General features: G+C 38.6%; 1 protein-coding gene across 7 annotated transcripts in view; it reads left to right on the forward strand.

The window, feature by feature from the left end:
• Positions 1-10,910, forward strand: part of LOC149085256 (four and a half LIM domains protein 2-like) — a 132,884-nt gene extending 121,974 nt beyond the window's left edge. For all 7 annotated transcript variants that reach the window (XM_089233156.1, XM_089233159.1, XM_089233157.1 and 4 more), the window contains 3 exons: positions 1,193-1,362; positions 4,970-5,156; positions 9,676-10,910. In XM_089233156.1, the coding sequence (XP_089089282.1) occupies positions 1,193-1,362; positions 4,970-5,156; positions 9,676-9,833 (515 nt within the window). In that variant the 3' untranslated portion in view covers positions 9,834-10,910. The remainder of the gene's footprint in view (positions 1-1,192; positions 1,363-4,969; positions 5,157-9,675) is intronic.
• Positions 10,911-27,917: the final 17,007 nt, after the last annotated feature.

The following is a 27,917-nucleotide window of genomic DNA, read 5'->3' on the forward strand; positions in this document are numbered from 1 at the left end:
AAGTCCGTCGGAATGCACAATGGACATGAATGGGTGCAGGTGATCAGACAGGATGCTTACGTACCTGTCACCTGTCAGAGTCGTATCTAGACGTATCAGGGGTCCCCTATCACGCCAATTGCACACGCCCCATACCATCACAGAGCCTCCACCAGCTTGATCAGTTGACATGTAGGGTCCATGGATGAATGAGGTTGTCTCCATACCCGTACACGTCCATCAGCTCGAAGCAATTGGAACCGAGACTCGTCAGACCAGGCAACGTGTTTCCAGTCCTCAACAGTCCAATGTCGGTGTTGTCGGGCCCAGGCGAGGCGTAAAGCTTTGTGTCGTGCAGTCATCAAGGGTACACGAGTGGACCTTCGGCTCCGAAAGCCCATATCGATGATGTTTCGTTGAATGGTTCGCACGCTGACACTTGTTGATGGCCCAGCATTGAAATCTGCAGCAATTTGCGGAAGGGTTGCACATCTGTCACGTTTAATGATTCTCGTCAGTTGTCGTTGGTCCCGTTCTTGCATGATCTTTTTCCGGCCGCAGCGATGTCGTAGATTTATTTTTTTACCGGATTCCCGACCGGTGAAATGGTCGTACGTGAAAATCCAAATCTCATCGCTACCTCGGAGATGCTATGTCCCATCTCTCGTGCGCCGACTATAACACCACGTTCAAACTCACTTAAATCTCGATAACCTGCCATTGTAGCAGCAGTAACCGATCTAACAACTATGCCAGACACTTGTTGTGTTATATAGGCGTTGCCGACCTCAGCGCCGTACTCTGATTGGTTCCATATCTCTTTATTTGCATACGCATGCCTGTACCAGTTTTTTTGGCTCTTCAGTTTAATTTAGATATATTTGACATCCAGATTTTTTATGGGCATCTTTTTTCAGCCACCTCATTGGGCACTTTGTCTGTTGTGCCCTTTGTATTTGTATCAGGAAAAATGTTAAAAAATAATAATAATTTCCGTGATTAACTGTGGAATGATTTCGTATTGCTGTTGGCAATGACAATTTGCTGTATTTGTAAAATTTAGAGAAAATTAATTGTATAAAAGCGCTATCATTTTTTCACAATTACCGTAACAACTTTTCATGATTGTAAAATATGGATGCTTTTGATCCTACATTTTTATGTCTTATTAATAAGAATACGGAATAATAATAAGGAATCTCCTTACACACAGGCACCAAGAAAATGGAATACAAAGGTCACCAGTGGCACGAGAAATGCTTTTGCTGCTGCATGTGCAAAAATCCAATCGGTACCAAAAGCTTCATCCCGAGAGATAACGACATATACTGCACAGGTTGTTATGAAGAGAAATATGCTACTCGCTGCATAAAGTGCAATCAGGTGAGCCGATGATATTCATACATGAATGAGACCTAATTTTCTTTCATAGGAATTCAGGAAAAATTGTAAAATTTGTCGTTTTTCTTTTTTTCATGTGCGAGATTATTATAACTGAATAAATAAATAAAAACTCTCTAGAGAAAAAAAAATGTTTTTTCATGTTCGAAATTCTGCATATTTAAATTATAATATCTCACACACTAGGGTCGTTATGAATATACTAGAATAGGGTATTTTTGTAATTTTTGCTATAGTCAGGACTATTCCGAGATCCCAAAATCTACACGTGCTTCCCCATGCCTATTCCAATGAAGAAGTGAATAGTGTCACTTAAAAAGCCCATTTCTGAGTAATTTATAAATAAAATTCATTAGATTTCAGCCGCCTTCCCACCCCCCCACCCCCAGTGAATTGCACTTCACTGTTTGAATGCTACTGCACCAGAAGAACACTATACGGGGTGTCCTGTTAGTGCTAGCACGGCCTTTATCTCATCAACAGTCCGTCGTAGAGGTATGATTCCAATTAAAAAACGCTCAACAGGCGTTCAAAAATTACTTTGTACCAAATTTGAGAGGGAAAATGCGGCGTGTGTGTAACAAAATAAAAAATTTAAATTTTCATACGTCCCCTTGTGCTCTAACTTCCAATTATAAAGTTATTGCCTTGTCTGTCTCTCCTGATGCCATAAAGAAAAAATTCAGTGTTTTAAGGTGTGCAATATTCACAGAGATATTTGAATTCGAAAAACGGATGAAATTTGGGAAAGAACAGCTCTAAATGCGGAAAAACATTTTACCCGCATTTAATTCTGTTCTTTCCCATATTTCCTCCATTTTTAAAATTCGAATATTTTTTTTGTTGGCAACAAGAGAGTCATGGCAACATCCTAATTGGAAGTTAGAGAACAGGGGGACCGTTTAAAAATTTATATTTTTTTTATTTTGTTACACACTGCATTTTCAATCTCAAAACTGGTACAGGACAATTTTTGAACGCCTGAGTATTTTTTAAATTTGAATCCTACGTCTACGATGAACGGTTGATGAGATAAAGGCCGTGCTAGCACTTACAGGACACCCTGTATATTGTTTCTTCTTACCTATGATCAACAACCTGTTCATTACGAAACGCAGTTTAACTCAAAATGATTATTTCATCCCACCACGGTCATTTTATACACATAAAGATTAATTATACCGTGACCTTGAGCGTCACAAAAGAAAGGTCCTAATTTGCCTTTTTATTCAGACTAGAATTAAGTATCTCATCCACGTCATTTAAGAGGTAAAGCAGATTCCGATTTGCTTTATTTCCATGTTACTTATTAGTAGAGCCCGGAAGTTTAGGCACTAAAAATGGTCGAAATAGGCACTAAAAAAGCATTTATAATTTTTAGAAGGAAGAAAAAATAACTAAAAACAAAGGTATTTTAAGGGTCCAAAAACTAGCTGAAAAATTTGTTGCACTTAATCCGTGTATTGTTTTAGTTATAGTTTATAATAACTGCATTATCCAACTGGTGTATTATATACTGGTTACCAACATTATATACTGGTGTATTATCCAAGTTAAATTGATTTCAAGCCCAAAATTAAATGTTATTAGACCCTGAGAATTAGGCCAATTCCTAGACCACCGTTAGCAGACGTGGAGCCGGTAGAGAAAAGGATCTGTGGGGCTCCTTCGAGTTGCGAATAATTCTCGTTTATTTGTTGTATTATTTGGAATAAACATTATCATTTCTATGGTTGAAACATGGCTATCATGGCTAAAAAAAAAGAACTTTATATTACCACGTATGCGAGACTCATTCAAGCGCGGGGCCTGAAGGAGTGTTTGCGGGCACATTATTTGCAGTGTGCACACGTATTTGCAGTGTATTTATGGTGCAAAAAAAATAAAATCAAAACGTGTGCCCCAGAGCATTGCCTACTCCTACCCCCGCCTTGTATGAACCATAAGGTCAATTCATGACTTTTTTCGACAGTCATTGGTCAGCTATACACATAAAACGCAGTCCAATGCCTGAGCGAGACATATTATGTGAAACATGTGAAGAAACAAATATTTCTAATTTTCTTCTGTTTTTCTAACACGGATTGCGTTCATCTGAAACAAAATCGTTCACGTCTAACGCCATCCGCTTAAAGCAAAGTTAATGCATGGCAACACCAATCTCTCTCTCTCTAGATCACTTCTTTTTATATATATATATATATATATATATATATATATATATATAGATAGATATTTTCTCTATTTAAAATTTTTTAAACACAGTTACAAAACATTTAGGGACTAAGCAAGCTTGTAAAAAAAAATATACAGTATATATAACACCAAGAAATAAGTGGCAACAGGAATGGAGTTGATGGACAAAATAAATTGGCATTTAGCAGCGTACGCAAGATAAGAGAAGATTAAATTACGATATCAAATAGATAATTTAAATCTTCTTGACTTAACAACCAAGATTTTGAATGGATAAAAAAGATGTACATGAAGATTGTTCACTTATTAACTGAGGAAGTAAATTAAATATTTTGGGAGCTAAAAATGAAGGAAAAATTTTTGGAAAAGAGTTATTTTTGTTTAAATGGGGCTGGAAGGGAGATTTCTGATGAAAATTAATACTGAGAATTGGAAAATTTTAAAAAGAGCAATTCTTTTGAAGTTCTCAATGCTCAAAATAGCCAAGTTTTACAGATTATGGCCTCTGGAATTCACTAATAAACTTAAAACTACGTTAAAATAGGCATTTATGTCACGAAAATTTCAAAAAAGGCATTTTTACCAAAAATTTTGAAAATAGGCAAAAAAGGGCATTTATCGCATTTTGCCTGAACTTCCGGGCTCTACTTATTAGGATTGAACCATAAGCGGATATAGGCTTTTCGTACGGGAAGGGGGTGAGGTGGTGAAGAATCACCGAGGGTATGTATATTGAACAGGGAACGAAATCCACCTTCGCCCTTCCGTCTTTTGGCATAGCACGCCTATAAGCGGGAGGGCCAATAACACATTTTTTTCACTGAACGGGGTGATTGCCCCCATTGCCCTCCCCCTGTTCCGCCTATGACTTGAACCCAGGTTGATTTAAACTAGAGTTAGATGCGCTAACCAGTCGGCAAGAGGTTTCTTACTTTTAAAAAATTATTGAATAATAACATGTAACGCATTCCTACGTAGCTGGTATAGTTGAATCTGAAATCCATCAATAAATTGATTAATCGAAAAATGTTCTTGCCATTTGTGATCATTGAGAACAGAAAGCTATACAGAAAATGTCACATACCCGTTTGTCCCTATCAGCATTCCGCACCTTTTGCTATGCCCTATCAGTAAAAATCCGGGATCTTGGACGCCAAGTCCGTAGATAGCTTCTCATTTGCGAAGGATTTCCTACGAGTTGGTTGTCTGGGAAATAAAACAGATGATAATTTGTTGGCACAATGTCCAAAGAATACACTGTGTCATCCATCGTGCTTCCTGGATCCACTGTTTTTTTTTTTTTTTTTTTTTTTTTGTTATGTTCTTTCAAATTCAGTTAATTTTTTGAACTTCATTTTATTTCTTAATATTTATTTATCGTCGTTTTTAACAGATTATAACGAGTGGAGGTGTCACATACCGAAATGAACCATGGCATCGGGAATGTTTCTGCTGCACCAACTGTAACACATGTCTTGCTGGACAACGCTTCACTTCTAGGGACGACAAGCCATATTGCGCTGATTGCTTCGGTGAACTTTTCGCCAAGAGATGCATAGCGTGTAGCCGTCCGATTACTGGTAAGACAATATATACGTGTAACGTTTTTAACATACGTATTATCAGCATGTGTTCCCTTATATTAGTCGGATGAAGATCAGTTTGCAAAAATAATAATACCGTTCTGAGCAATACTGAGTGTAAGAATCTTCACAGCTTATATTCACCCAGCTTTGGTTCTACGATACTTCATCTTTAAACTTTATTCTAAAACACCCACAACTAAAGTGTTTCGCAATATATGACCATCTCGGCTACCTTCTCCTTATTTCCTGGAGAAATCAGGGTTGTCTCGGGGGAAGCATGATGCGAATTTATACCACTTGAAAATGTAACTTACACCAGATCAGACGATGATTCCATGCTGTTGCACACAATTCAGAAAAAAAAGCTTTGGTTTCAACTCTAACGAACTCTCGGAAAATTCAGAAAAATTTAGAGGAAAAATATAGTTATGGTATAATCTGGCTACTTGGTTATCCATTTCTGAATCCCAAATGCATCATGAGCTCATCTACTGTAATCAATTAAACACATCGCGAGCGAGAGACTAAGATCCCAGTCCAACCTCGTCCGACTGAATGAATGAATGAAGGTCAGGACCTGCCAGCTTATCCCGTTGCCGAAATCACTGCCAGCCCAACTTCGTGGCAGAGTCTGGAACACTTCATTATTAAGCCAAAAAAAGAAAAAGAAGGTACAAACACACATATACAGGGTGCATAGCTAACACCTGGCACCGCAAATTACTGGTGAACCGTTGATCCTAAAGTCATACTTCCAATTAGGAAAAGTATCCAAACAACGTGTGGATGGACCTCAGACACTTCATTCATATTGCAAGGGGGTGTATAGTTATTAAAAGAGAAAAAAACACTTTTTATACAACACCCTGTGCTCAAAATCCCGATTCAAAAGTTGTTGCTCTGTCTCTCCTGAGGCCAACAAAAAAATTATACATTTCTAAGTGCAATATTGGCTGAAATATTTCAATTCCAAAATCGGAGAAAAGTTAGAAAAACAGCATAAACACTAACGGAAAACGCTTTTTTCCCTCATTTTTATTTCGTCTTTTTTTTTCCAACTTCTCTCCGATTTTTAATTCAAATATATCGGCGAATATTTAACTTAGAAACATGAATTTTTTTTTGTTTTTGGCCTCAGGAGAGACTAGGCAACAACTTTTTAATTGGGTATTTGACATTTGACCACAAGGTATCCATATAAAAAGTAAATTTCGAGAACTCCTGTATGTATATGTTACTGTCAAAGCCCGAAACTGACCAATTCGTGACGAGCCAGCCACTTCACGAATTGAATCATTTCGTTAAATATTGACCCAGCCATTTCGAGAAGTGGCCGGTGATCCCTGACCAAAGTCCGATAACAAAAGACATGATTCGGGATCATCGTCAAATTGGCGTATTTTTTCGTGACAATTATGTCGACATTAGTTATGACAATCCATCTAACTGCAGTCACGATTCGGTAATCATTTTTATCTCCAAAATTTGGCAGAAAAAACTATGTTTATATAATTATTTCTATAGTTTTTCTCTCAAATTTTTCACTTTTTGTCCAGTCATATAGAGCTAATCCAATACAGCTGCTATATATAGATATCTATCACATGTTGGCGATTGAAAAAAAATGGATTTGGCTCCTACCGGGCCGTCGTACATTAGCACATTGAGCATTGGCCAGGAATCTGGCCACTTCGCGAAATGGTCGATTCTGTCACGAATTGGCCGCACTTCGGGGTTTGACAGTGACATACATAAAAATATACAAACATATATACAAAAGTATAACAATATATTTCCCCGGACATTGTGTACTGTAGCGATTAACAGATTTTTGCTCTGATAACGGATGAGATGTGGTGGGAATTGTTGGAGAATGATCCAAGGTTTCGTTAAAAGAATGAATGTACTATTTTCTTAGAAGTAATTAGAGGACCCCATGCAGCACCTCCTAGAGATAGAAGGCCTCCGCACTCTGCTTGTGACGTCAGTAAGTAGTCCGTAAGTAGACGTTTATGGCAAACAGTGCAGAGGCCTTCTATTTCTAGGAGGTGCTGCCCCGTGTCGTCTGTTATTTTAAACGCTTCATATACATAAAATACATAGGAATTCCATTTATATAATATAAAATGTCCATCGGACAGTCTTTGTTAACACCTTATATGTAAGCAAATGAGATTAGTTGGTGTTGTTAATTTCTGGGCTAGAAGCCAGCAACAGTTTCATTGGGTTCAATTCACTCGCTCTGGTGGATCGCATGAAGATATAGAAAATATAAATATTTGTGTGTGTGAGGGAATATATACAATTATGGACCACCCGTGCCATCTCGCTCAGACCCTTCATTTCGGTGAGCAAACCTCGTCTGGCTGTAATGTAACTTATCCTTCAGTTGAAGAAAGTTGTCTCTCCTCAGAGATCACGAGATCTTCAGAGATCTTCAACACGATACTTACATAACACGGAAATTCAGGCATCTGCCATTTTCACTTCAAAATATGGAATGGAAGACAGATGGCAGCACCACCAGATCACGAACACGCATAACTCTAAATACGGACACATAAAAGATAAAGTTCCTGTATGTACCGATTCGTTAGAAATTCCCCAGAGTAATGTCAACGAGGTGCATGTGTGGTTAAGTAGTAGTAGTCGAAGAAAACTGCCACTTGTAGCAACTGTTACAAAAGAGACAGAGTGACATCAACCCACAACTGGCACAGTGGTTAGAGCGTGAGGAGCACATAGTGTTTGACATCGAACTTTTTTTATTTTTCCTTTATCTATTCCAACTTGGGGGTGAAAGAATATACAGAACAGAATATATACTTAACAGATAAAGATAGAGTATTTCGCTTCTCTTGTTAGATATAAAAATAGTATAGTGCACAGAGTGTACGGTACGCAATATATATATCTATATATATGGGAACACCGGAACCTTGTGCTGATGTGAGGGAAGAAAGCACGAACGAGATGGGGGTGTGTGCGGAATGCGGAATGCGAGAAATTTTGCCGAGCTCTGCCCTCAGGGCTATTTCAACGTGACATTGGCTATAGATGATGACAATAGTGATATCACACTTACGCTCAACGATGACGGATGAGTCAGGGTGTCAAGAAGCTCTACATGCAGGAATCTTGTCCTCGACGAGGTTGCAATCTGATATCACGCCAGTTACGCCATAGAAGAAAGGGAAAAAATAATTTCATTATTAGTCTGAAATTCACCCACATAATATAAGATGTGTCAAAATCATACATTACATCCTCTCGCGATCATCTGTGCTGCGCTCAACACTATTTTAAACTTTTAATGAATTTAAACTACTAATGAATTTTTATACCGAAATCGCAATACGCTTTTATTGTTGTCTATGCCTACCAACATGAAAAATTCAAATTGTTTACGAAGGTATTGTAGTTGGGCATCACGAAATTAACGTTTTATGGAATTTTTAATATTTAACCCTACTAATATTATCGCTCATTTTCATTCTTAAAATGATTTTAAACTATTAATGGAATCTATTTTACCAATATGACAATAATAACCAATGAACAATATAACTAATAATAATATAAAATGTTTCCTCTGCATGTGTGGTGTTTGATTCCATTGCATACTAATACGTAGTTTCTAACTAGTTGTATTCTAGTATTTTATTTGTCCATTTTTCATCAGTGAAATATTTATCACATGCTAACAAAAAAAATGATAATAAATATTCATTTTTCTTTTAAAATTAGATCTCACTAATTTCCCGTATCTTGTATATTATTACATTTTACCAATTTTTCGAAGTTAAGTAAGTGGCCTTGGTTATTCATCTCATTTTTCCAACTATAAAAAATTTTACTCATAATTGTAATGAATCGACAAACTTTTGTAAAAATCGTGTTTTTAAATGTTTCAAGAGAATTTCATTTTATTTTTTCATAGTGAGATACTCGTACAAATATTTGTTTATCTACGCGATTGAATTTCGTATATTCTATTGTGTGTGTGTTATTATTTTTGTTCGGGAAACAAGAAAACAAACTTTTCAATTTAACAAAAATGTATACAAATCGTATACAACCTCTTTATCTCTTACTATTATATTTTCTCTCTGTTCTTTACGAAGCCTAGGTAAGTACAGTTTTCTGAGGTTTTAGTCACTTTTCCAACTGCGGATTGTAAGTTTCGGTAAGTAAGGCGGGTTTCCTTGGAAGAAACAAAAAAATATTGGTGAGAATATAGCACCATATTCGTCAATAACAATGAATATGGTATAGAAGAGATTATAGGTTAATTTTATACTGCATTGAATTCTTAGTCTGAATTGATGCTGACTCCTGATTGATGATGGTAAAATTATCCATCAGTAATAGCAAAATGATCAGCGTTTTTGCTTTCTACGATATCATTTATTGGTGTTTTTTTTACTAATTTTTTTTTTTGAGAACACAGCGAGAAAGTTACATGGATTATGATATATTTATTCATATTAAAATATTAATATGTTCTTTATAGGCATTGGTGGCACACGATTCATCTCCTTCGAAGATCGCAACTGGCATAACGACTGCTTCATCTGTGCCATGTGCAAATCGTCTCTTGTAGGCAAAGGATTCATTACAGATGGGCCAGATATATTATGTCCCGAATGTGCCAAACAGAAGCTCATGTAATTCCGAAAATATCTGCCTACATGAATAACCTATTTTTTTGTAACCACTGGTGAATCCATCCCCCTGCTTTAGATGCATAGGCTGAAAATAAAAATCTCCGGATTTTCCGTGAACATCCCCGGGGGTGCATTGTCCACATTCAAATTCAGTCAGTCAATCGGTGTTGCTTATTTTAATTTGCAAGCGTTAAAACGAAAATAGGGTGGTTGTGCAGTGTGTTCAGCTTTGCACAATATTTTTGTCTCTTATTATCGCTGGATTTCACTTGTCCCTCGATGTTCTTGAGCAAACCACAGTTGCCAAGTGTAAATGACTTTGCCTGTGATGGTGAGTTTTGAAAAAAAACTCGCGTGTTTTAAATTCACATTCTTTTCTTCCAATCATGTTAAACTATCGGTAATAGATTAATATTCTTTAAAGAAAACTCCAATTGCGATTCGTAAACTTATGAATTTTTTTATGAATTATTCTATTTTTGCGATTTTTTTCGGTATAAATTTATACGAGTATCTTTGAGCAGAAAATGGTTATCAAATATTGTTTGAATAACTTTGATACTTGAAGAGATAAATTGTAGTGCTTTTAAGCTGCACGTACAAAAAAACTAGTCATCTCAATACGAAAATTTATCATACGGTGCACATTGCACATGAACATTTAATGATCTACGCGTTTGAAAAAAAAACCTATTTTAATACAATAACGAACTCAGTACAACAACAACACAGTAAAAGCCACTGGTTTTTCTTATTTCACCATTTTGTATTCTCGGGCTCCTTATAGCTTCATTGCATGTAGTGTACGCTACGCCTGGTCATCATTTACCTGATTTAAGTGGAAACAAACTTCAAACGGATTTCAAGATACCTTAAACACAAATCTTATTAAATAATTTTTATACATCACATGAATTGTTATTTAGAGTAAAAAAAATAAAGCCTGCGATTTGTTTTCTCAGAGAACTACAACACCAGCGTGTAAAACATGTTTAGTCATTTACTTGTTTATCAGCTCTGATCTGTTCAAGAACTTAAAAGAAAAGACAGGCATGAGAAAAAATAAATACATTTTTGTACATTGTCGCGTTGTGTCTTTTTTTTCTTTTTTCTTTTTTTTTGTCATTGTTGTATACTTGTAGATGGAAATTTTCGGAATTTTTATTTATAAAATAGATTCATTTTTTTTAAAGTAAAGTAAGGGAATTACTATTTTACATTCTATATAGCAATGAATCTTTAAATCAGGAGAAAATGTGTCAAATATGTTAAAAGACAGTGGTTCTCAAACTGGGACCATATGGGTCCCCTTGTTGTCCTGGAATGTTGTAGGGGACCACGGGTCAAAATAAGATGAAAGGGAGAGTCACGATAAGTGGTAAAAGGGGTCCACAGAGAGCTGTGAATTAATGAGGGGGGATTAAATTCATCGTGAATGTTAGTCAATAATCCCCATTGTGAGAAAAAAGAAGGTATTACCAGAATTAATATACATACGGAAACAATGTCAGTAAACCCAAAATACGAAGAGGACAACAGTTAGAACAGACGCGTTTCGGAACTATATCAAGTTTCTTATTCAGGAGCTAAAGAAATACAAAGATAGCAAAAAGGCAAAAATACTCCATATAGCGGGAGTTTTTTTTTTTTTTTCGACTCTGTCTTGAACAGCGAGTAATTCCCGCTATATGGAGTACTATCTGTTACCCACGGCTTCGCATGCATGGATTTGGTAATCTGAAAACTACTCGGCGGTGATGATTCGTCAATATAGCATTTGAATCTATCATGATCTCCTTGGGGGTTGAGTTTTCAGAAATGTTGTCTTACTGGGTGCCTACATTATGAAATACAATTCTGACCAAATTTCATATTTATAGCTTCAGTGGTTTCAGCTCGGCTCCATGATTGCCCCATATAACATTTGAACCACCTTATCACCCCCTTAGAGGTTGAATTTGAAAAGCCCCTCCTTAGTGAGTCTTCACGTCATAAAATAAAACAACTTATTAAATTTCCTATTTATAGCTTCAGTGATTTCGGCTCAGCGATGATTGCTCCGTATAAGGGCCCTTTCACACGGAGCGGACGCGGGTCCGGAAGAAGTTTTAACTATTGGTACATACGGAGCCTTTCAGACGATGCGGAATGCGCCCGCAACTTCGAAGTGTTCGTGCGGGTACGGATAGCGTCCGCATGTGTCAAAACCTAACCTATTCACAAGACGTGGGTCGGGGTGGAATTCGCCCGCATCTTTGGCTACTTTTAAAGATGATTTTGCATGGAATTTTTAATCATAAATACCCTTAAAAAACACCATATGAAGGTCCCTGTTCAACAATAGGATGTACCCACATAAGTCTATCCCTCCGTTTCCTTCTGAGATAAAAGAGATATAGCAACTTTAACTGCCTTTTGTCCATAATTTGCAATTTTATACAATAAAACCTGCCAACAACGGCCACTGACGGGACCATGAAAATGTAGCCGCTATTGAGAAGTGGCCGTTATTGGGAGTGAAATTTTATTTCTGAGAGAAAAAAAAAAACACTATAAAATTTGCGATCTGTATTAACACGTACAATTATAAGCCGTTCTGTAATTCAATTACGATAATTATATTAATTGACTAAATACTTTGATAACTTTTAAATTTAATTTTAAAAAAATTAATTTTTTTCTTTTTAAATTTTTAAATTATTAAAAAAATATAAATATTTAAAATTATTTTAAATATATATTTTTTTAATTTTTTTAACTTTTAAAACGAAATACTTTTATTAAACAATGTTACCACGTACGGCGTTCACTCAGAGCCGGATTAAGCCGTTTAAGGCCCTAAGCACTTGAATAGTTTTGGTGCGCCACCCTCGATACCTACAAGTATATTTTACTCGATATTGAGTCTATAAACTAAAAAAAAATTGAAATTTTATACTTCAGAAGTAACTAATCTAAGGACAGGATTTCACTCTGAAAGGTTTATGAAAGCTATTTTATGAAACTTGAAAAATGCAACTAATAAATTTATCGGTTACATTCGAACAAATGCAACCGATCAGCTCATTGGTTGCATTTGTAAAAGAATTATAAAATTTTTAATATTATAAAATTACTGTAAAATCCGGGCTTAAGACAAAATTATGATGTATTTCTAAGCACAGACATTTTGAAAGTCTCCATCCCTCCCCTTTTCTCTACTTGCGAAGTCTGATATCTCCTGAATTTTTTTTAGAACCTCATTGGATATTTTTGGATTTTTTTTTTTCAAAATCTTTTGAAAATATTTTAAGATATTTTATCCCGTCGACTGCTTGTGAGGATCGAACTGAAGTCATCTTTATACCCATATTCTATGGGGCTCTAGATTAAACCACCAAAGAACGGCTCTAGGCTGCCTATGAGCACTGAATCAGGGGTGAAAGAGTGAAATAATTACAAAAATTGCAAAAAAAAAAATAGAAACAATGTTTTTATGCAAAATTTTAAACTAAGAGCGTACTGGACTGAGTGACTCGCAGAGAAAACCGTGAATAAAACTTAAAAAAATTAAATACTTTTATTAAAGAACGCGCTATCCACGTATGGCGTTCAATGGGTGAAAACAAAATCAGTCTAAAGATGCGGGCAAAACGCCCGCAAATATGTGCGTGTGAAATTCAGGGTTGTTTGGTTTAAACCTTGGTTTTAACCAAAAGTGGTTTTTTCAAAAAATCAAATAAAAGTTGCCTAAATATCATTTTTTTCCTTGAAAAATATCATATTGGTTCATTATTAGCCAAAATGTTTCATTTTTATCACATTTTATATCCTTGGGGTACATTCTGATGGTATATCTTTAAATGACATAAGATTTTATAAGTGGTTTTTTTCAAAAAGTCTCATAAAAGTGGCCAGAATATATATATATTTTTCATATGAAGTATCTTAGTTATTTAAAGTTATATACAAAAGCCAAAATTTCTCATTTCTTACAACATTTTCTACCCTTTGGCTACATTCTGATGCTCTATCTTTAGCAAATTCATGAATAAGGATTGCATCACACATCTAAATGTAGTGGTGTATTATCTCACAGGGTTTCTTTTTCCCTTCACAAAGAAGCAGCTACAGTAGTGACACCATCATGCTAGGGGCAGGTGGTCCTATAATCTAATAAAGACACCAGCTGTCCTTAAAGGACAAAGACTAGTGTACTAGTTGTTACATTACCTCACATACATTTTCATTTTTTTTCCCCATAAGAAGTAGCACATCTCCTACTGTATATCTCCCAGTTTTAATATATTCAATAGTTGTTTTTTTATACTTTCACACACACACTGTTAAGCCCAGTTAATCAAGGTTCTACTGTATAGTAGTAATAGATTTATGAAAAATAATCAGCTATATACAGAGTGTTTGTAATTTAAGTTTTGATTCCAAAACTATACAATAAGTACTGATCAGAATGACTTGAAAATTTGCTTGGATACTCCTGAAGCAATGGACATTTCTTTCGCAAAAGAAAAAAGTGCAAAATTTGCAAGTAGATGATGCTGTACTTGGCCAGCAGTATAATCTATTTTGTGCAACCACATCATTTCGGCACTTCCACAGCATCAGTGTGTGGATAGCACTTCTATCAAGATGCTCATTGCAATACCAGCAAAGCAGCTGCTGAAGACCCATTTTGACAGGATGCACCTTAACCCTTGCAACTTCTGGCTGTGGGGGTACCTCAAAATGTTATAAACAGTGGTCAGATTGCAAACTTTGGTGAATTGCAATCTCCAGCACATTCCCTATATGTTAGAAGTTCCTCAGGAATATAATATTAACGGGGGGGGGGGGGCGCGTTTGGTTTAATAAAGCTTAATTGCAAGCACATCCACATTATGACCATGGCATACTCCGATTCTGTTGTTGAACAAGAATATTTGTGCTTTCAACCTTATAGCCAGAACACGCGGTGGACAACATATTTAACATTTAAAATTCAAATATCCTTTATTTAAGATTTTTAAACACAGTTACAAAACATTTAGGGGCTAAGCAAGCTTGTGAGCCCACAAAACAATATCCGATACATATCTATCGGCATAAATAATAACGAGAGAAAAAAAAGAAAGAAAAAACACACATACATATAACACCAAGAAGTAAGTGGCAACAAGAATGGAATTGATAAACAAAAAAATTTGGCATTTAGCAGCTTATGCAAGATAAAAGAAGATTACATTACAATATCAAACAGATAATTTAAATCTTCTTGAGTTAACAACCAAGATTTTAAATTGATAAAAAAAGATGTACATGAAGATTGTTCCTTTATTAACTGAGGAAGTAAATTAAATATTTTGGGATCTAAATAAAGGAAAAATTTTTGAAACGAGTTTCATTTGGCCTTGGTACCTGTATAGTATGACGTCTAAATTGCATTCCAGACATGTAATTTCAGATTGAGATGGCCACTTCTTTTATAAAACATTTTTAAACTTTTATAAACGTACAGATGTTGCAGAGGGAGTAGCTTTAATTGATTGAAAAGTGGAAATGTATGCATGAGTCTATTTTTACTCAGAATGATACGGATGAAGGACTTCTGTGTGACAAAAAGTGAAGAAAGATTGCTGAAATATGTCCCACCCCAACATGTAATGCCGTAACTCAATCTAGATTCTACTAACGCAAAATAAAGAAGTTTTAAAATGGATTGGGAACATTTATTCCTGATAAAATAAAATTTCCTAATGTTCCGATTTAATTCTACACTCAAATAATTAATATGTGTTTTCCAGGATAGTTTTGAATCTAAAAAATCCCTAAATACTTAAAGGTGTCTACTCTATTTACAATTGTGCACATACAATCCGAGATACAGCCATCTGTCATACTATGATATTTTAGGACACCAAAATCATCGAAAGTACCAAAACCAAATAACATATATTTAGTTTTATCTGTATTTAATTTTAAATTATTATTTCTAAACCAGATATTTATTGAGTTAAGATCATTTTCCATGTTATTCCTCTAGTTGATTGAAGAGCTCTCAGAGTAACAAATAGCTAAATCATCAGCAAAAGCAGTGATTTTTCCTTTCAAATTAAAGTTACACAGGTCATTTATATATATTAGGAATAAAATAGGTCCAAGTACTGATCCTTGAGGTACACCCGATGTAATTTGTCTTTTAGAACTCAAACTGAATTTACTTTCACACTTTGAACTCTGTTAGTAAGATATGTTTTGAAAAATTTAAGTGGCAAACCCCGAATTCCTGCATATTCTAGTTTGGTTAGAAGAATACTATGATTCACGGTATCAAAAGCTTTGCTGATATCTAAAAATAATGACGCAACTTTAGAATTATTGTTATCTGCTATATACACATTTGAAAGAAAATTAACAAGAGCGTCCTCTGTACTTTTTGCCTTTCTTAATCCAAATTGGTTCTCACTAAAAAAATTGATGCTGTCAAGAAATTTAATTATTCTGGATTTAATTATTTTTTCTATGACCTTTGAGAAGACAGATAGTAAAGAAATCGGTCTGTAATTATTACATTCTTTTTGTCCCCTTTCTTGTGTATTGGAGAAACGATTGCAAGTTCAGGCACTCTGGAAATTCGCCAGTGATAAAACTTAAATTAAAAATAAACGATAAGACATCACTTACATATGGTGCAATGCACTTCAATGTTATGGAATTAATTTTGTCAAATCCTGACGATTTTTTGGAGTATAAAGAATTTATTATACTCAATACTTCATGACTATCCGTAGGGTATATAAAAAAGGATTTCTCAAAAAAATTTAAATTTTAACAATTTAATGAATTACAATTATTAGGAAGATCATTGTTACAAAAATTAGAAAAAAAGTCATTAAAACATTCAGCAATATCAATTGGATTCGTTATTTCACCAGTTGTTTCAGTAAAAACCGTGTCAATGCTGCTATATTTATCCTCACCAATTAATTTGTTAATTAAATTCCATTGAGATTTTGAATCACCGTTTGCTTGAATAAATGCTGCAACGTTCTAGATAATAGAAAGAATGAAGTTGAATTTTAAAAATAGCACAAAGCAACTCAAATCAATTAAGCATTGGAGTTTTTTGCATAAGTTTTACTTAATTAACATTTTAAAGGCATATAATCCGTAACTTTTTTGTTTTTGGACAAGTATTGCGGAAGCCGAGGAAACAACAAATTCCTCTAAAGCAGCGGTTCTCCACCGGTGCTCCGTGTGAACTCCCAGAGGCTCCGCGGCCACTCGAGGAAAATAAAAAAAACCCAGTAAATTTGAAAAAAAAAATAATTATTAATATTTTTGAATAATAAAAATAAGTCAGAAACTTTGATGAATAAATAAAAAATAGGCGTACAGGGCTCCGCCATAGAAATTACATAGCGGAAAGAGCTCCGTGGGTCAAAAAAGGTTGAAAACCACTGCTCTAAAGTATACGCATGCTCAAACAAATGGTCCGGAAGGTATTTTCCACCAATGCACTTATCTTTTTTAAATGTCAGTTTTGTTAGGTAAGAGTTGGAAAAAGATTCCGGCTTTCTCTGCGTTGAATACATCGGAAAGATCATATGACTTTATTACTTTCACTATTTCACCAACTTTCCATTCATTCACATTTTCCATATCAACTGAAATTGCTTCCCCGCAAATCTGTTTTGCTACCACACCATACCGTTCTTTGAAACGATTCAGCCAGACGGCACTTGCTTGAGAGTTTCCGCATCCAAAAGCACGTGCGAATTCCAAAACCTTTTCTCCTATGAGTGGGCCGGTAACTGGCACATTTCGGGAACGAAATGTCCAGAAAGCTGCATCCATATCTTGTAAATTCGAAAGTCAGATCTTTTTCCTAGAAGATCCTATAACCACTGTTTGAATTTTCAATTTCGTCCGATTTTTTCAAAAACGTTGAGAGAGTAGATGAAGATTAACTCTTTTGCTTTTCGACACTTGTTTTCGAGTTCGTTATAACGGATTTTTCGTTTCGTTATACCGGAATTACACAATACATTGTTTCTATGTACAGTGATTTGATGAAGGACTGGAAAAGTGTTCGTTATAAGGAGATTTTCGCTATAACGGTATTCGTTATAACGGGATCCAACTGTATTTCCACAGCAACAATATTGAAATCTCAAATCTAGAGAAACTAATAATATTTCAAACTAGAGTTTACGTTAATGCTGAGTTTTTGAAATTGAGATGTCACAAATTTTCCATAAAGTAAGGCCAGGGTATTCTCAACATCATCATAGGCTCCAAAGGCTTACGCAGGTAGGGCTCCGTACCCTCCAAATGTTGAAAATAATTGAAACATTAAAGATATTTTTGTAAAGAATTAAAACATCGAGAAAAGAAATACTTTTATATGTTACCAAATCAATATTTGTTAATTTAAAATGTTTTTTTGAAGATTAGTAACTGAAAATTTCTCTGGAAAGATTCCTTGTGATTTTGTGCAAGCTTTTGATGGGCCCCCGGGGAAAGTGATTTTTCCGAGGCCCCATCTAGCTAAAAATACGTGCCTTCCAATTTGCGTACTTACTCCCGAAAATTGTAGCCAGATGTAATTGTCACTAGGCCCTCTCGGCACTTCCCCGAGGCGTGGCCGGGTGGTACCATGCGTCGAAAAAGCACAGAGTAGGCCAAATTATGCAAAATAAGGGCATAAACTTAAAACGTGTAGATCTACGGGTGTACCCGTATATGAATCATAAGTGGATCAACTGTGTAGTTTGATCCACCATAGAAGCAAAAGAAATGATACTAGAACCATGTAGCAAACGAACTCGGAAAATATATCAGAAAGAAAGGGTACCCGATGATGGTGATTAACCAAAAATAACATACAATAGATTCTCAATAATTCCCGAAAGTTCGAGGTTTCGGATAATACGAGGTGTGTGTGCGTATAGCCACGACCTCCTACACTGCTCAAAACAATTAGGGGAGCACATGGTTTTAACAAAATTACGCAAAGATGTATACCGATAAGTAACATAAAATGAATCATCCATAATTTAAAGCCTAGCAGGAAATGGAAGAAGAAAACTTCATATGAAAATCAAAGTTCATGACGTCAAAAACCAGAAAAAGGAGATAAGGGCAGAAATCGGGATGTTGCAGAAACGTCTGTTTTACTGCCGTAACTGTGAAATTCGATTGCGCAGTATTTTTTTTTTTTGAGACAAGGTGACTTGAGGATGTCTCAACAACGTGATTTACCGGAATCCATGGCATGGCGTGTTATAGGCAGACTGGAATCCGGGCAAGCACAACGTAGTGTCGCGGACGCTGTTGGAGTCGCCAGAAGTATTGTTGCAAGGCTGTGGAATCGATTCCAAGAAACAGGAAATGTTAGACGTCGACCAGGGCAACGTCGGCCACGCGCCACTGCAGCAACTGATGACCGGTATATACGGTTAACAGCCCGTCGAAACAGAACAGAGAATACTACGCAGCTGCAAAGAAGGTTGCTCTTGGCAACAGGACGAAGGGTGTCCAGCCAAACAGTACGTAATCAGCTTCATGAGGGAGGGCTCTATGCACGTAGGCCAATGGTCTGCATTCCGTTGACCCCACGCCACCGTGCGGCCCGAAGAAGATGGGCTGCTGAACATCGAGATTGGGAGCAACATGATTGGAGCCAAGTGCTGTTTACAGACGAGTCCCGATTCAGTCTGGAGTGTGACACCCGACGTGTTCTGGTATGGAGGGACAGGAGCACTCGAAATAACCCCGCATTCGTTCGTGAAAGGTCACAATACAGACGATCTGGTTGGATGGTATGGGGTGGAATCAGCATAGGCGGACGTACGGACCTGCATATCATTCGGAATGGCACTTTGACGGCCCGAAGGTATGCAGACAAGATACTGCGACCTCATGTCATCCCTTACGCTGGAGCCATTGGAGATTCCTTTGTTTTCCAGGATGATAATGCCCGACCGCATAGAGCTCGTCTGGTGGAGAACATGCTTGAAGCTGAAACAATACAGCGTATGGAATGGCCAGCGTGCTCTCCTGACCTGAATCCAATCGAGCATGTCGACATGCTCGGACGACGCATTGCTGTGCGACCAAGGCCGCCTGTTACTGTCCGAGACTTGCAGATTGCACTTCTTGAGGAGTGGAACAGTATTCCCCAAAGTCTGATCGATAACCTCATCGCATCCATGGCAAACAGGTGTGCAGCAGTCTTAGCTGTTCGAGGAGACCACACGCCCTATTAAAACTCATGCATCATGTCTAAACAGTACTTTTTTTTATCGTTTACATGTAACCAAATTGTTGCCCTAAAATCATCTTTTCATGTTTTTTCCATATTTTCAAAGAATTAAAGCTTAATTCCAAATTTTTTTACGTCTTTTTTCTGTATTGCGCATTGATACGCGTGTACTATCCATTGTATGCCAATACGTGGCTGTCTCGCACGGTTTTCTTCACTTTTTTGCTTGCTCCCCTAATTGTTTTGAGTAGCGTATATAACCTAGTTACCTAGGTGGTCGGGGTATAGCCCCGTTCACACGTGCGATAAAACATCCCGGGAAGTTCCCGGTAACGGAGACTTTCGCTACAAACTATTCACATGACGTTTAGTTTATGCCGGTAATCCCCCTCTTCTTTCCGGAAGTCGTCACTGGTTAAACGGAAGTGATTGATTCAAGATGGCCGACGAAGGAGCTTAAAGTAGTTTTCGCGGTGCAAAGGATTATGGGAGAGAAGGTCGGTGTCGACCCCCAATCCACCCCAAGAAAGATGGGCTTTTTTAAAGATGAGCTTCTCTCCCACCTTTTTCTTCCCTACGAGGGGAAAAAAGTTGTCATGCCGGTAATTATCACCAAAGCGACCCCCAATCTTGCACATGTGAACGGGGCTTAAAAGGGGTCTTGATCCCTATACTGGGGTTTTCGGTTGGACCTCAGGTCAGAATTTTTTTGCAGGTTCCTACAGTAATTTTACAGCGTAAAAAAAAAGAATATTTTCATATCGGGTCCCCAGAGCTAGAGACCCTGTTACAAAGTGGAAATGAATCTTGGCAACCCTAAACTAATAATTAAGATATGACATGAATGTCGCTCTCCACTTGTTAATACAAGATATACGGAAGACTGGATATTGTGAAGATATTTATTATTTCAGATGTTTATTTTTTAAGGAAAGAAAAAACTCATCTCTGCCTCCACCGGGAGTCGAACCCGGGTCCCTCGATTGCCGGACTAGTGCTCTGACCACTAAGCTACAGAGGAGATAGAGATTTTCCTTCGCTAGAGCGTATATATGCCGAACGGAACCGTGCAATGGACGGTGAAACCGATCAGCTAATAGCTCATTGACGACGAGCCACCAGAGGGCTATATATATGACATGAATGTCGCTCTCCACTTGTTAATACAGGATATACGGAAGACTGGATATTGTGAAGATATTTATTATTTCAGATGTTTATTTTTTAAGGAAGGAAAAAACTCATCTCTGCCTCCACCGGGAGTCGAACCCGGGTCCCTCGATTGCCGGACGAGTGCTCTGACCACTAAGCTACAGAGGAGATAGAGATTTTCCTTCGCTAGAGCGTATATATGCCGAACGGAACCGTGCAATGGACGGTGAAACCGATCAGCTAATAGCTCATTGACGACGAGCCACCAGAGGGCTATATATATGACATGAATGTCGCTCTCCACTTGTTAATACAGGATATACGGAAGACTGGATATTGTGAAGATATTTATTATTTCAGATGTTTATTTTTTAAGGAAAGAAAAAACTCATCTCTGCCTCCACCGGGAGTCGAACCCGGGTCCCTCGATTGCCGGACTAGTGCTCTGACCACTAAGCTACAGAGGAGATAGAGATTTTCCTTCGCTAGAGCGTATATATGCCGAACGGAACCGTGCAATGGACGGTGAAACCGATCAGCTAATAGCTCATTGACGACGAGCCACCAGAGGGCTATATATATGACATGAATGTCGCTCTCCACTTGTTAATACAGGATATACGGAAGACTGGATATTGTGAAGATATTTATTATTTCAGATGTTTATTTTTTAAGGAAGGAAAAAACTCATCTCTGCCTCCACCGGGAGTCGAACCCGGGTCCCTCGATTGCCGGACGAGTGCTCTGACCACTAAGCTACAGAGGAGATAGAGATTTTCCTTCGCTAGAGCGTATATATGCCGAACGGAACCGTGCAATGGACGGTGAAACCGATCAGCTAATAGCTCATTGACGACGAGCCACCAGAGGGCTATATATATGACATGAATGTCGCTCTCCACTTGTTAATACAGGATATACGGAAGACTGGATATTGTGAAGATATTTATTATTTCAGATGTTTATTTTTTAAGGAAGGAAAAAACTCATCTCTGCCTCCACCGGGAGTCGAACCCGGGTCCCTCGATTGCCGGACGAGTGCTCTGACCACTAAGCTACAGAGGAGATAGAGATTTTCCTTCGCTAGAGCGTATATATGACGAACGGAACCGTGCAATGGACGGTGAAACCGATCAGCTAATAGCTCATTGACGACGAGCCACCAGAGGGCTATATATATGACATGAATGTCGCTCTCCACTTGTTAATACAAGATATACGGAAGACTGGATATTGTGAAGATATTTATTATTTCAGATGTTTATTTTTTAAGGAAGGAAAAAACTCATCTCTGCCTCCACCGGGAGTCGAACCCGGGTCAAATCTCTATCTCCTCTGTAGCTTAGTGGTCAGAGCACTCGTCCGGCAATCGAGGGACCCGGGTTCGACTCCCGGTGGAGGCAGAGATGAGTTTTTTCCTTCCTTAAAAAATAAACATCTGAAATAATAAATATCTTCACAATATCCAGTCTTCCGTATATCCTGTATTAACAAGTGGAGAGCGACATTCATGTCATATATATAGCCCTCTGGTGGCTCGTCGTCAATGAGCTATTAGCTGATCGGTTTCACCGTCCATTGCACGGTTCCGTTCGGCATATATACGCTCTAGCGAAGGAAAATCTCTATCTCCTCTGTAGCTTAGTAGTCAGAGCACTAGTCCGGCAATCGAGGGACCCGGGTTCGACTCCCGGTGGAGGCAGAGATGAGTTTTTTCCTTCCTTAAAAAATAAACATCTGAAATAATAAATATCTTCACAATATCCAGTCTTCCGTATATCTTGTATTAACAAGTGGAGAGCGACATTCATGTCATATATATAGCCCTCTGGTGGCTCGTCGTCAATGAGCTATTAGCTGATCGGTTTCACCGTCCATTGCACGGTTCCGTTCGGCATATATACGCTCTAGCGAAGGAAAATCTCTATCTCCTCTGTAGCTTAGTGGTCAGAGCACTCGTCCGGCAATCGAGGGACCCGGGTTCGACTCCCGGTGGAGGCAGAGATGAGTTTTTTCCTTCCTTAAAAAATAAACATCTGAAATAATAAATATCTTCACAATATCCAGTCTTCCGTATATCCTGTATTAACAAGTGGAGAGCGACATTCATGTCATATATATAGCCCTCTGGTGGCTCGTCGTCAATGAGCTATTAGCTGATCGGTTTCACCGTCCATTGCACGGTTCCGTTCGGCATATATACGCTCTAGCGAAGGAAAATCTCTATCTCCTCTGTAGCTTAGTAGTCAGAGCACTAGTCCGGCAATCGAGGGACCCGGGTTCGACTCCCGGTGGAGGCAGAGATGAGTTTTTTCCTTCCTTAAAAAATAAACATCTGAAATAATAAATATCTTCACAATATCCAGTCTTCCGTATATCTTGTATTAACAAGTGGAGAGCGACATTCATGTCATATATATAGCCCTCTGGTGGCTCGTCGTCAATGAGCTATTAGCTGATCGGTTTCACCGTCCATTGCACGGTTCCGTTCGGCATATATACGCTCTAGCGAAGGAAAATCTCTATCTCCTCTGTAGCTTAGTGGTCAGAGCACTCGTCCGGCAATCGAGGGACCCGGGTTCGACTCCCGGTGGAGGCAGAGATGAGTTTTTTCCTTCCTTAAAAAAAAAAAATAAAAAAAAAAAATAAAATAAACATCTGAAATAATAAATATCTTCACAATATCCAGTCTTCCGTATATCTTGTACTAATAATTAAGCCCGTGAATCAAGAATTAAAAAGGTAAGAGTAACAATTTCATCAGATAAGGAGGATAAGTTCCAACCAGCCCGGTTGCTCTGGGATGGACCATGTGTGTTCTTAATTTTTTAGTGCACAATATGTATGGTATATTTACCATGTAACGAATCTATTTTTCCAGTATGGACATTTTTACTAACTCTCTGTGGCCTTACAGCACTTAATGCGTTTTGTTTGTTTATACGTTGTTAAAGAAGTTGAGAAGAGAAAATCTATCTTCCAAGAGAAATGAACGTGAGTTGGAATGTGGCTTCCGTCCTGGAAAGTTGTCTGTTTTGAGTGTGCTTCGAAATAAAGGCTTCTTCTTTAAGTTCCGCAGTTTCGTGCTTTAATTGGACACCCCTCCAATATCAAGGGTTTAGAAATATTCCGCCACCTCCCGGAAAAGAGACGCACCTCCTACACGACGTCCCCTTATAAAACTGGCGCCCAACGTCGTGGCTGGAACTCAAGGCAGTACGAAACGGACATTCGATCCCAACTGTGAGGTTCCTGATAGCTCCTAAAATCGAAATGGCGTACTTGGCCAAAGGTAAGAAACGTGATTTGATCCTACTCACTCTAGAATTAGGAGAGGAAGTTCCGAATGATTCGCGTGTAGTAGATCTCAAGCATATAATAACAAAGTCCTCCGGTTATGAGGAAGAATTCGTGAAAGCCCTGCTGGCTACTATTATCGGAGAAAGAGAGGGAGAAGAAGAACGAGCTAGAATAGTTGAGGAAAGAGAAGAAGAACGAGCTAGAATAGCTGAGGAAAGAGCTATAATCGACGAAGAAAAAGAACGAGCTAGAATAGCCGAAGAAAGAGAGAGAAAGGAAAATCGCTCTAGAATCGCCGAAGAAAAGGAACGAGCCAGAATAGCCGAAGAAAGAGAGAAAGAACGAATCGCACTAGAACGTTCGTTTGAACTTGAAAAGATGCGGTTGCAGCTTGAGTTTCAACGACTCTCGCAACCAGCAGAAGAGTCATCCGTCGCTCTCATCGATCAGCCCAAGTTCGACGTGAAGAGGTTGATCCCGAATTTCAATCCGAGTGAAGATGATATGTCGCTATTCCTAAAGTTGTTTGAAAGACAGCTAAAATTCTTGAAAGTGGAGAAGGTGAACTGGGTTGCATATCTCCTGGGAGTTTTGCCGAATGAAGTTGCTAAACTCATTGCTCGAGAATCTGAAGATAAGGCTCATGATTACGACCACATCCGGGAGGTTCGCTTACGCCGTTTCAAGCTGAGTGCGGAAAGGTTCCGGCAGCTCTTTTCTACTCACAGAAAAGCACCTGGATGTACCTGGAAGGACTATCACTTTGAGATCCAAAGTTACTTTGAAGGCTGGCTGTCCGAACTGAACATTGGAAACTTTGACGAGCTGAAAGATCTGATGATTTCGGATCAGATGAAGAAGAGGATCCCACCTGAAGTTAAAGAACATTTTCTGGATGTTTGGAGCGAGTGGACTACCCCTGAAGAGATCGTGGAGAAGCTGGATGCTTATGATAACCTTCGAAACAAAAAGAGCGAGATCCAATATGAGAGGAAGAGGTTTCCGTCAAAGCAACATGAACCCCTTAGGTCCCAAGTGCGACAAAGAGACTTTCATTCTAATCAACGTGCGAATCCGGAATCGGAAGATGCAGGACGTCATCCTGTCTTAAGATGTTATGGTTGTGGGGAACCTGGTGTTATCAAGTCCCGATGCCGAACGTGTAATCCTCCAACGGATAGACCAGGACCCAGTGTCAACGCTTTGGACTTATACAGTTTATCATCCCATCCTAATACGGAATCGAAAGATGACAGTAGCAGTCATATCCTAAGATGTTACGGGTGCGGAGAACCTGGTGTCGTCAAGTCCCGATGTCGAACGTGCAATCCTGCCACGAACACCCCAGAAGTTAGTGTCGACGAGTTGGACTTTTACAGTTTCTCAACTGAGAGACGTCAAAAAAATGCTATCGAAGTGGTGATTCGTAACAGGCGCGGAGCAGTGTGTGCTGACACGGGTGCCACACATTCGGTGGCAGGGGAGAAGCTATATCATCACCTACAAGAACATGGTTTGCCCTTTTCCCGCAAGACTATCGTTATGAGACTAGCCGATGGATACGCTCGTAGAGCCGAAGTCCTAACTACGATTGTGGACATTAACGTCCAAGGTAAAGTGATTCCCACCGAGATGATGGTGATACCCCAGGCCAGAGAAAACCGAACCCTTCTCGGTACCGACTTTCTCAGTGATGCTGGTATCGTCCTGGATGTTCAGCAAGGAAAGTGGTACTTCTCTGAAGCTCCTGAGAAGCGACATCCGTTCGTCGAAGGCCCATCTGAAAGCAGTGCCCTCCTGGCACTACCTGCTGAGTCACAATCGTGTCGACTTCGTGAAGATAAAGGTACCCACCTTACTTCTCAGCAACGAGAACTTGATTCATCCCCGGCGGAGTTCAAGCGATGCTTCAAGCCAGGGGGAGGCCCGATACCTTTCATCGAGCAGCGAGAACTTTATTCCTTCTCAGAAGAATCCCATAGATGCTCCAAGTTAGGGGGAGGAAGATCTTTTCTCAAGCACCAGATCAACAAGAGTGGTGATGACAGGGTACACCGCTGTGAAGGTGGCCCTAGAAAAGACTACGAAAAGTGTCGTGTTTCAAATTCTCGCTCGAACTTGCGAGGAAGGCATGCTTGCTATAACTGCGGTCGACGTGGACACGTTGCCCGAAGATGTTGGGATCAGTTAGTGTGTTACCAGTGTGAAAATCGTGGTCGTATTGCTCGTAACTGTCCAGGCAGCCACGCTGATAAACTATCCAGCCCAATGGGTAAGGGAGTCGAGCAGTGTGAGCTGTTGAACTTTATTGTAGTGGAGAAGAGTGCACGGACTCTCCACGACTCCCAACATGGGAATGGTGTTTTGGATAAGGTCATTGAAAACGTGGAATCTACTCAGGAAGCTGATTTCCTAAACGGGAGGAAACGAGAACTCGTCTTGAATCCGGTAAAGCAGTATCGATTCCAAAGGGAGTTGACTCCATTACGAGATACTGAGACCACAACCGTGGTTACCCGGACCCCAAGAGAGTGGCATTCTTCAAAAGTGCATCCGAACCCTAGTGGGCGTCCTCAGAACCGGTGTGACTCGAGAACTGAACTTCGACCTGAGACAAGAGTGTCAGCAGTTGCCCGGAGCTTCCCGGTCTGTTCGTCAGGAACTACTCCCAAAGGAAAGATGGTTGTTACTGGCTCCTCGCCGAGACGTCGTCGGAGCCAGAGGGGGAGATTGTAACGAATCTATTTTTCCAGTATGGACATTTTTACTAACTCTCTGTGGCCTTACAGCACTTAATGCGTTTTGTTTGTTTATACGTTGTTAAAGAAGTTGAGAAGAGAAAATCTATCTTCCAAGAGAAATGAACGTGAGTTGGAATGTGGCTTCCGTCCTGGAAAGTTGTCTGTTTTGAGTGTGCTTCGAAATAAAGGCTTCTTCTTTAAGTTCCGCAGTTTCGTGCTTTAATTGGACACCCCTCCAATATCAAGGGTTTAGAAATATTCCGCCACCTCCCGGAAAAGAGACGCACCTCCTACACGACGTCCCCTTATAACCATATAAAATAAATATATAGAGGTTCTTCCCCCCCCCCCCGAAAGTCGTTTGCCATTGTTTCTCGGATAATCCGAGTTTTCATTACTCCGAAAAAGTCTCGGTCCCGTTCACCTCGGATTATCGAGACTCAACTGTACTTGTGGATAATATTGAGGTCATGCTAAGGTTCAGTGGTTCTTCCTGAAGATGGTTCGAGAAATTCTAAAAAACGGCCAATGGGAGAAAATATATTTGAATGTTTTTAAAAGACTAGAACATAAGGTAAAAATCAAAGGTCTGTCTTTTGGGAAAATACGAAAGGAAAAATTCCAAATGTACATTTTGGAAAATTTACAAATG

This window comes from Pholcus phalangioides, unplaced genomic scaffold, assembly GCF_987345545.1.
Source record: "Pholcus phalangioides strain wild (caught in Gottingen) unplaced genomic scaffold, Ppha-v1.0 ptg000007l_1, whole genome shotgun sequence".
In the NCBI taxonomy this organism is placed as follows: Eukaryota; Metazoa; Arthropoda; class Arachnida; order Araneae; family Pholcidae; genus Pholcus; species Pholcus phalangioides.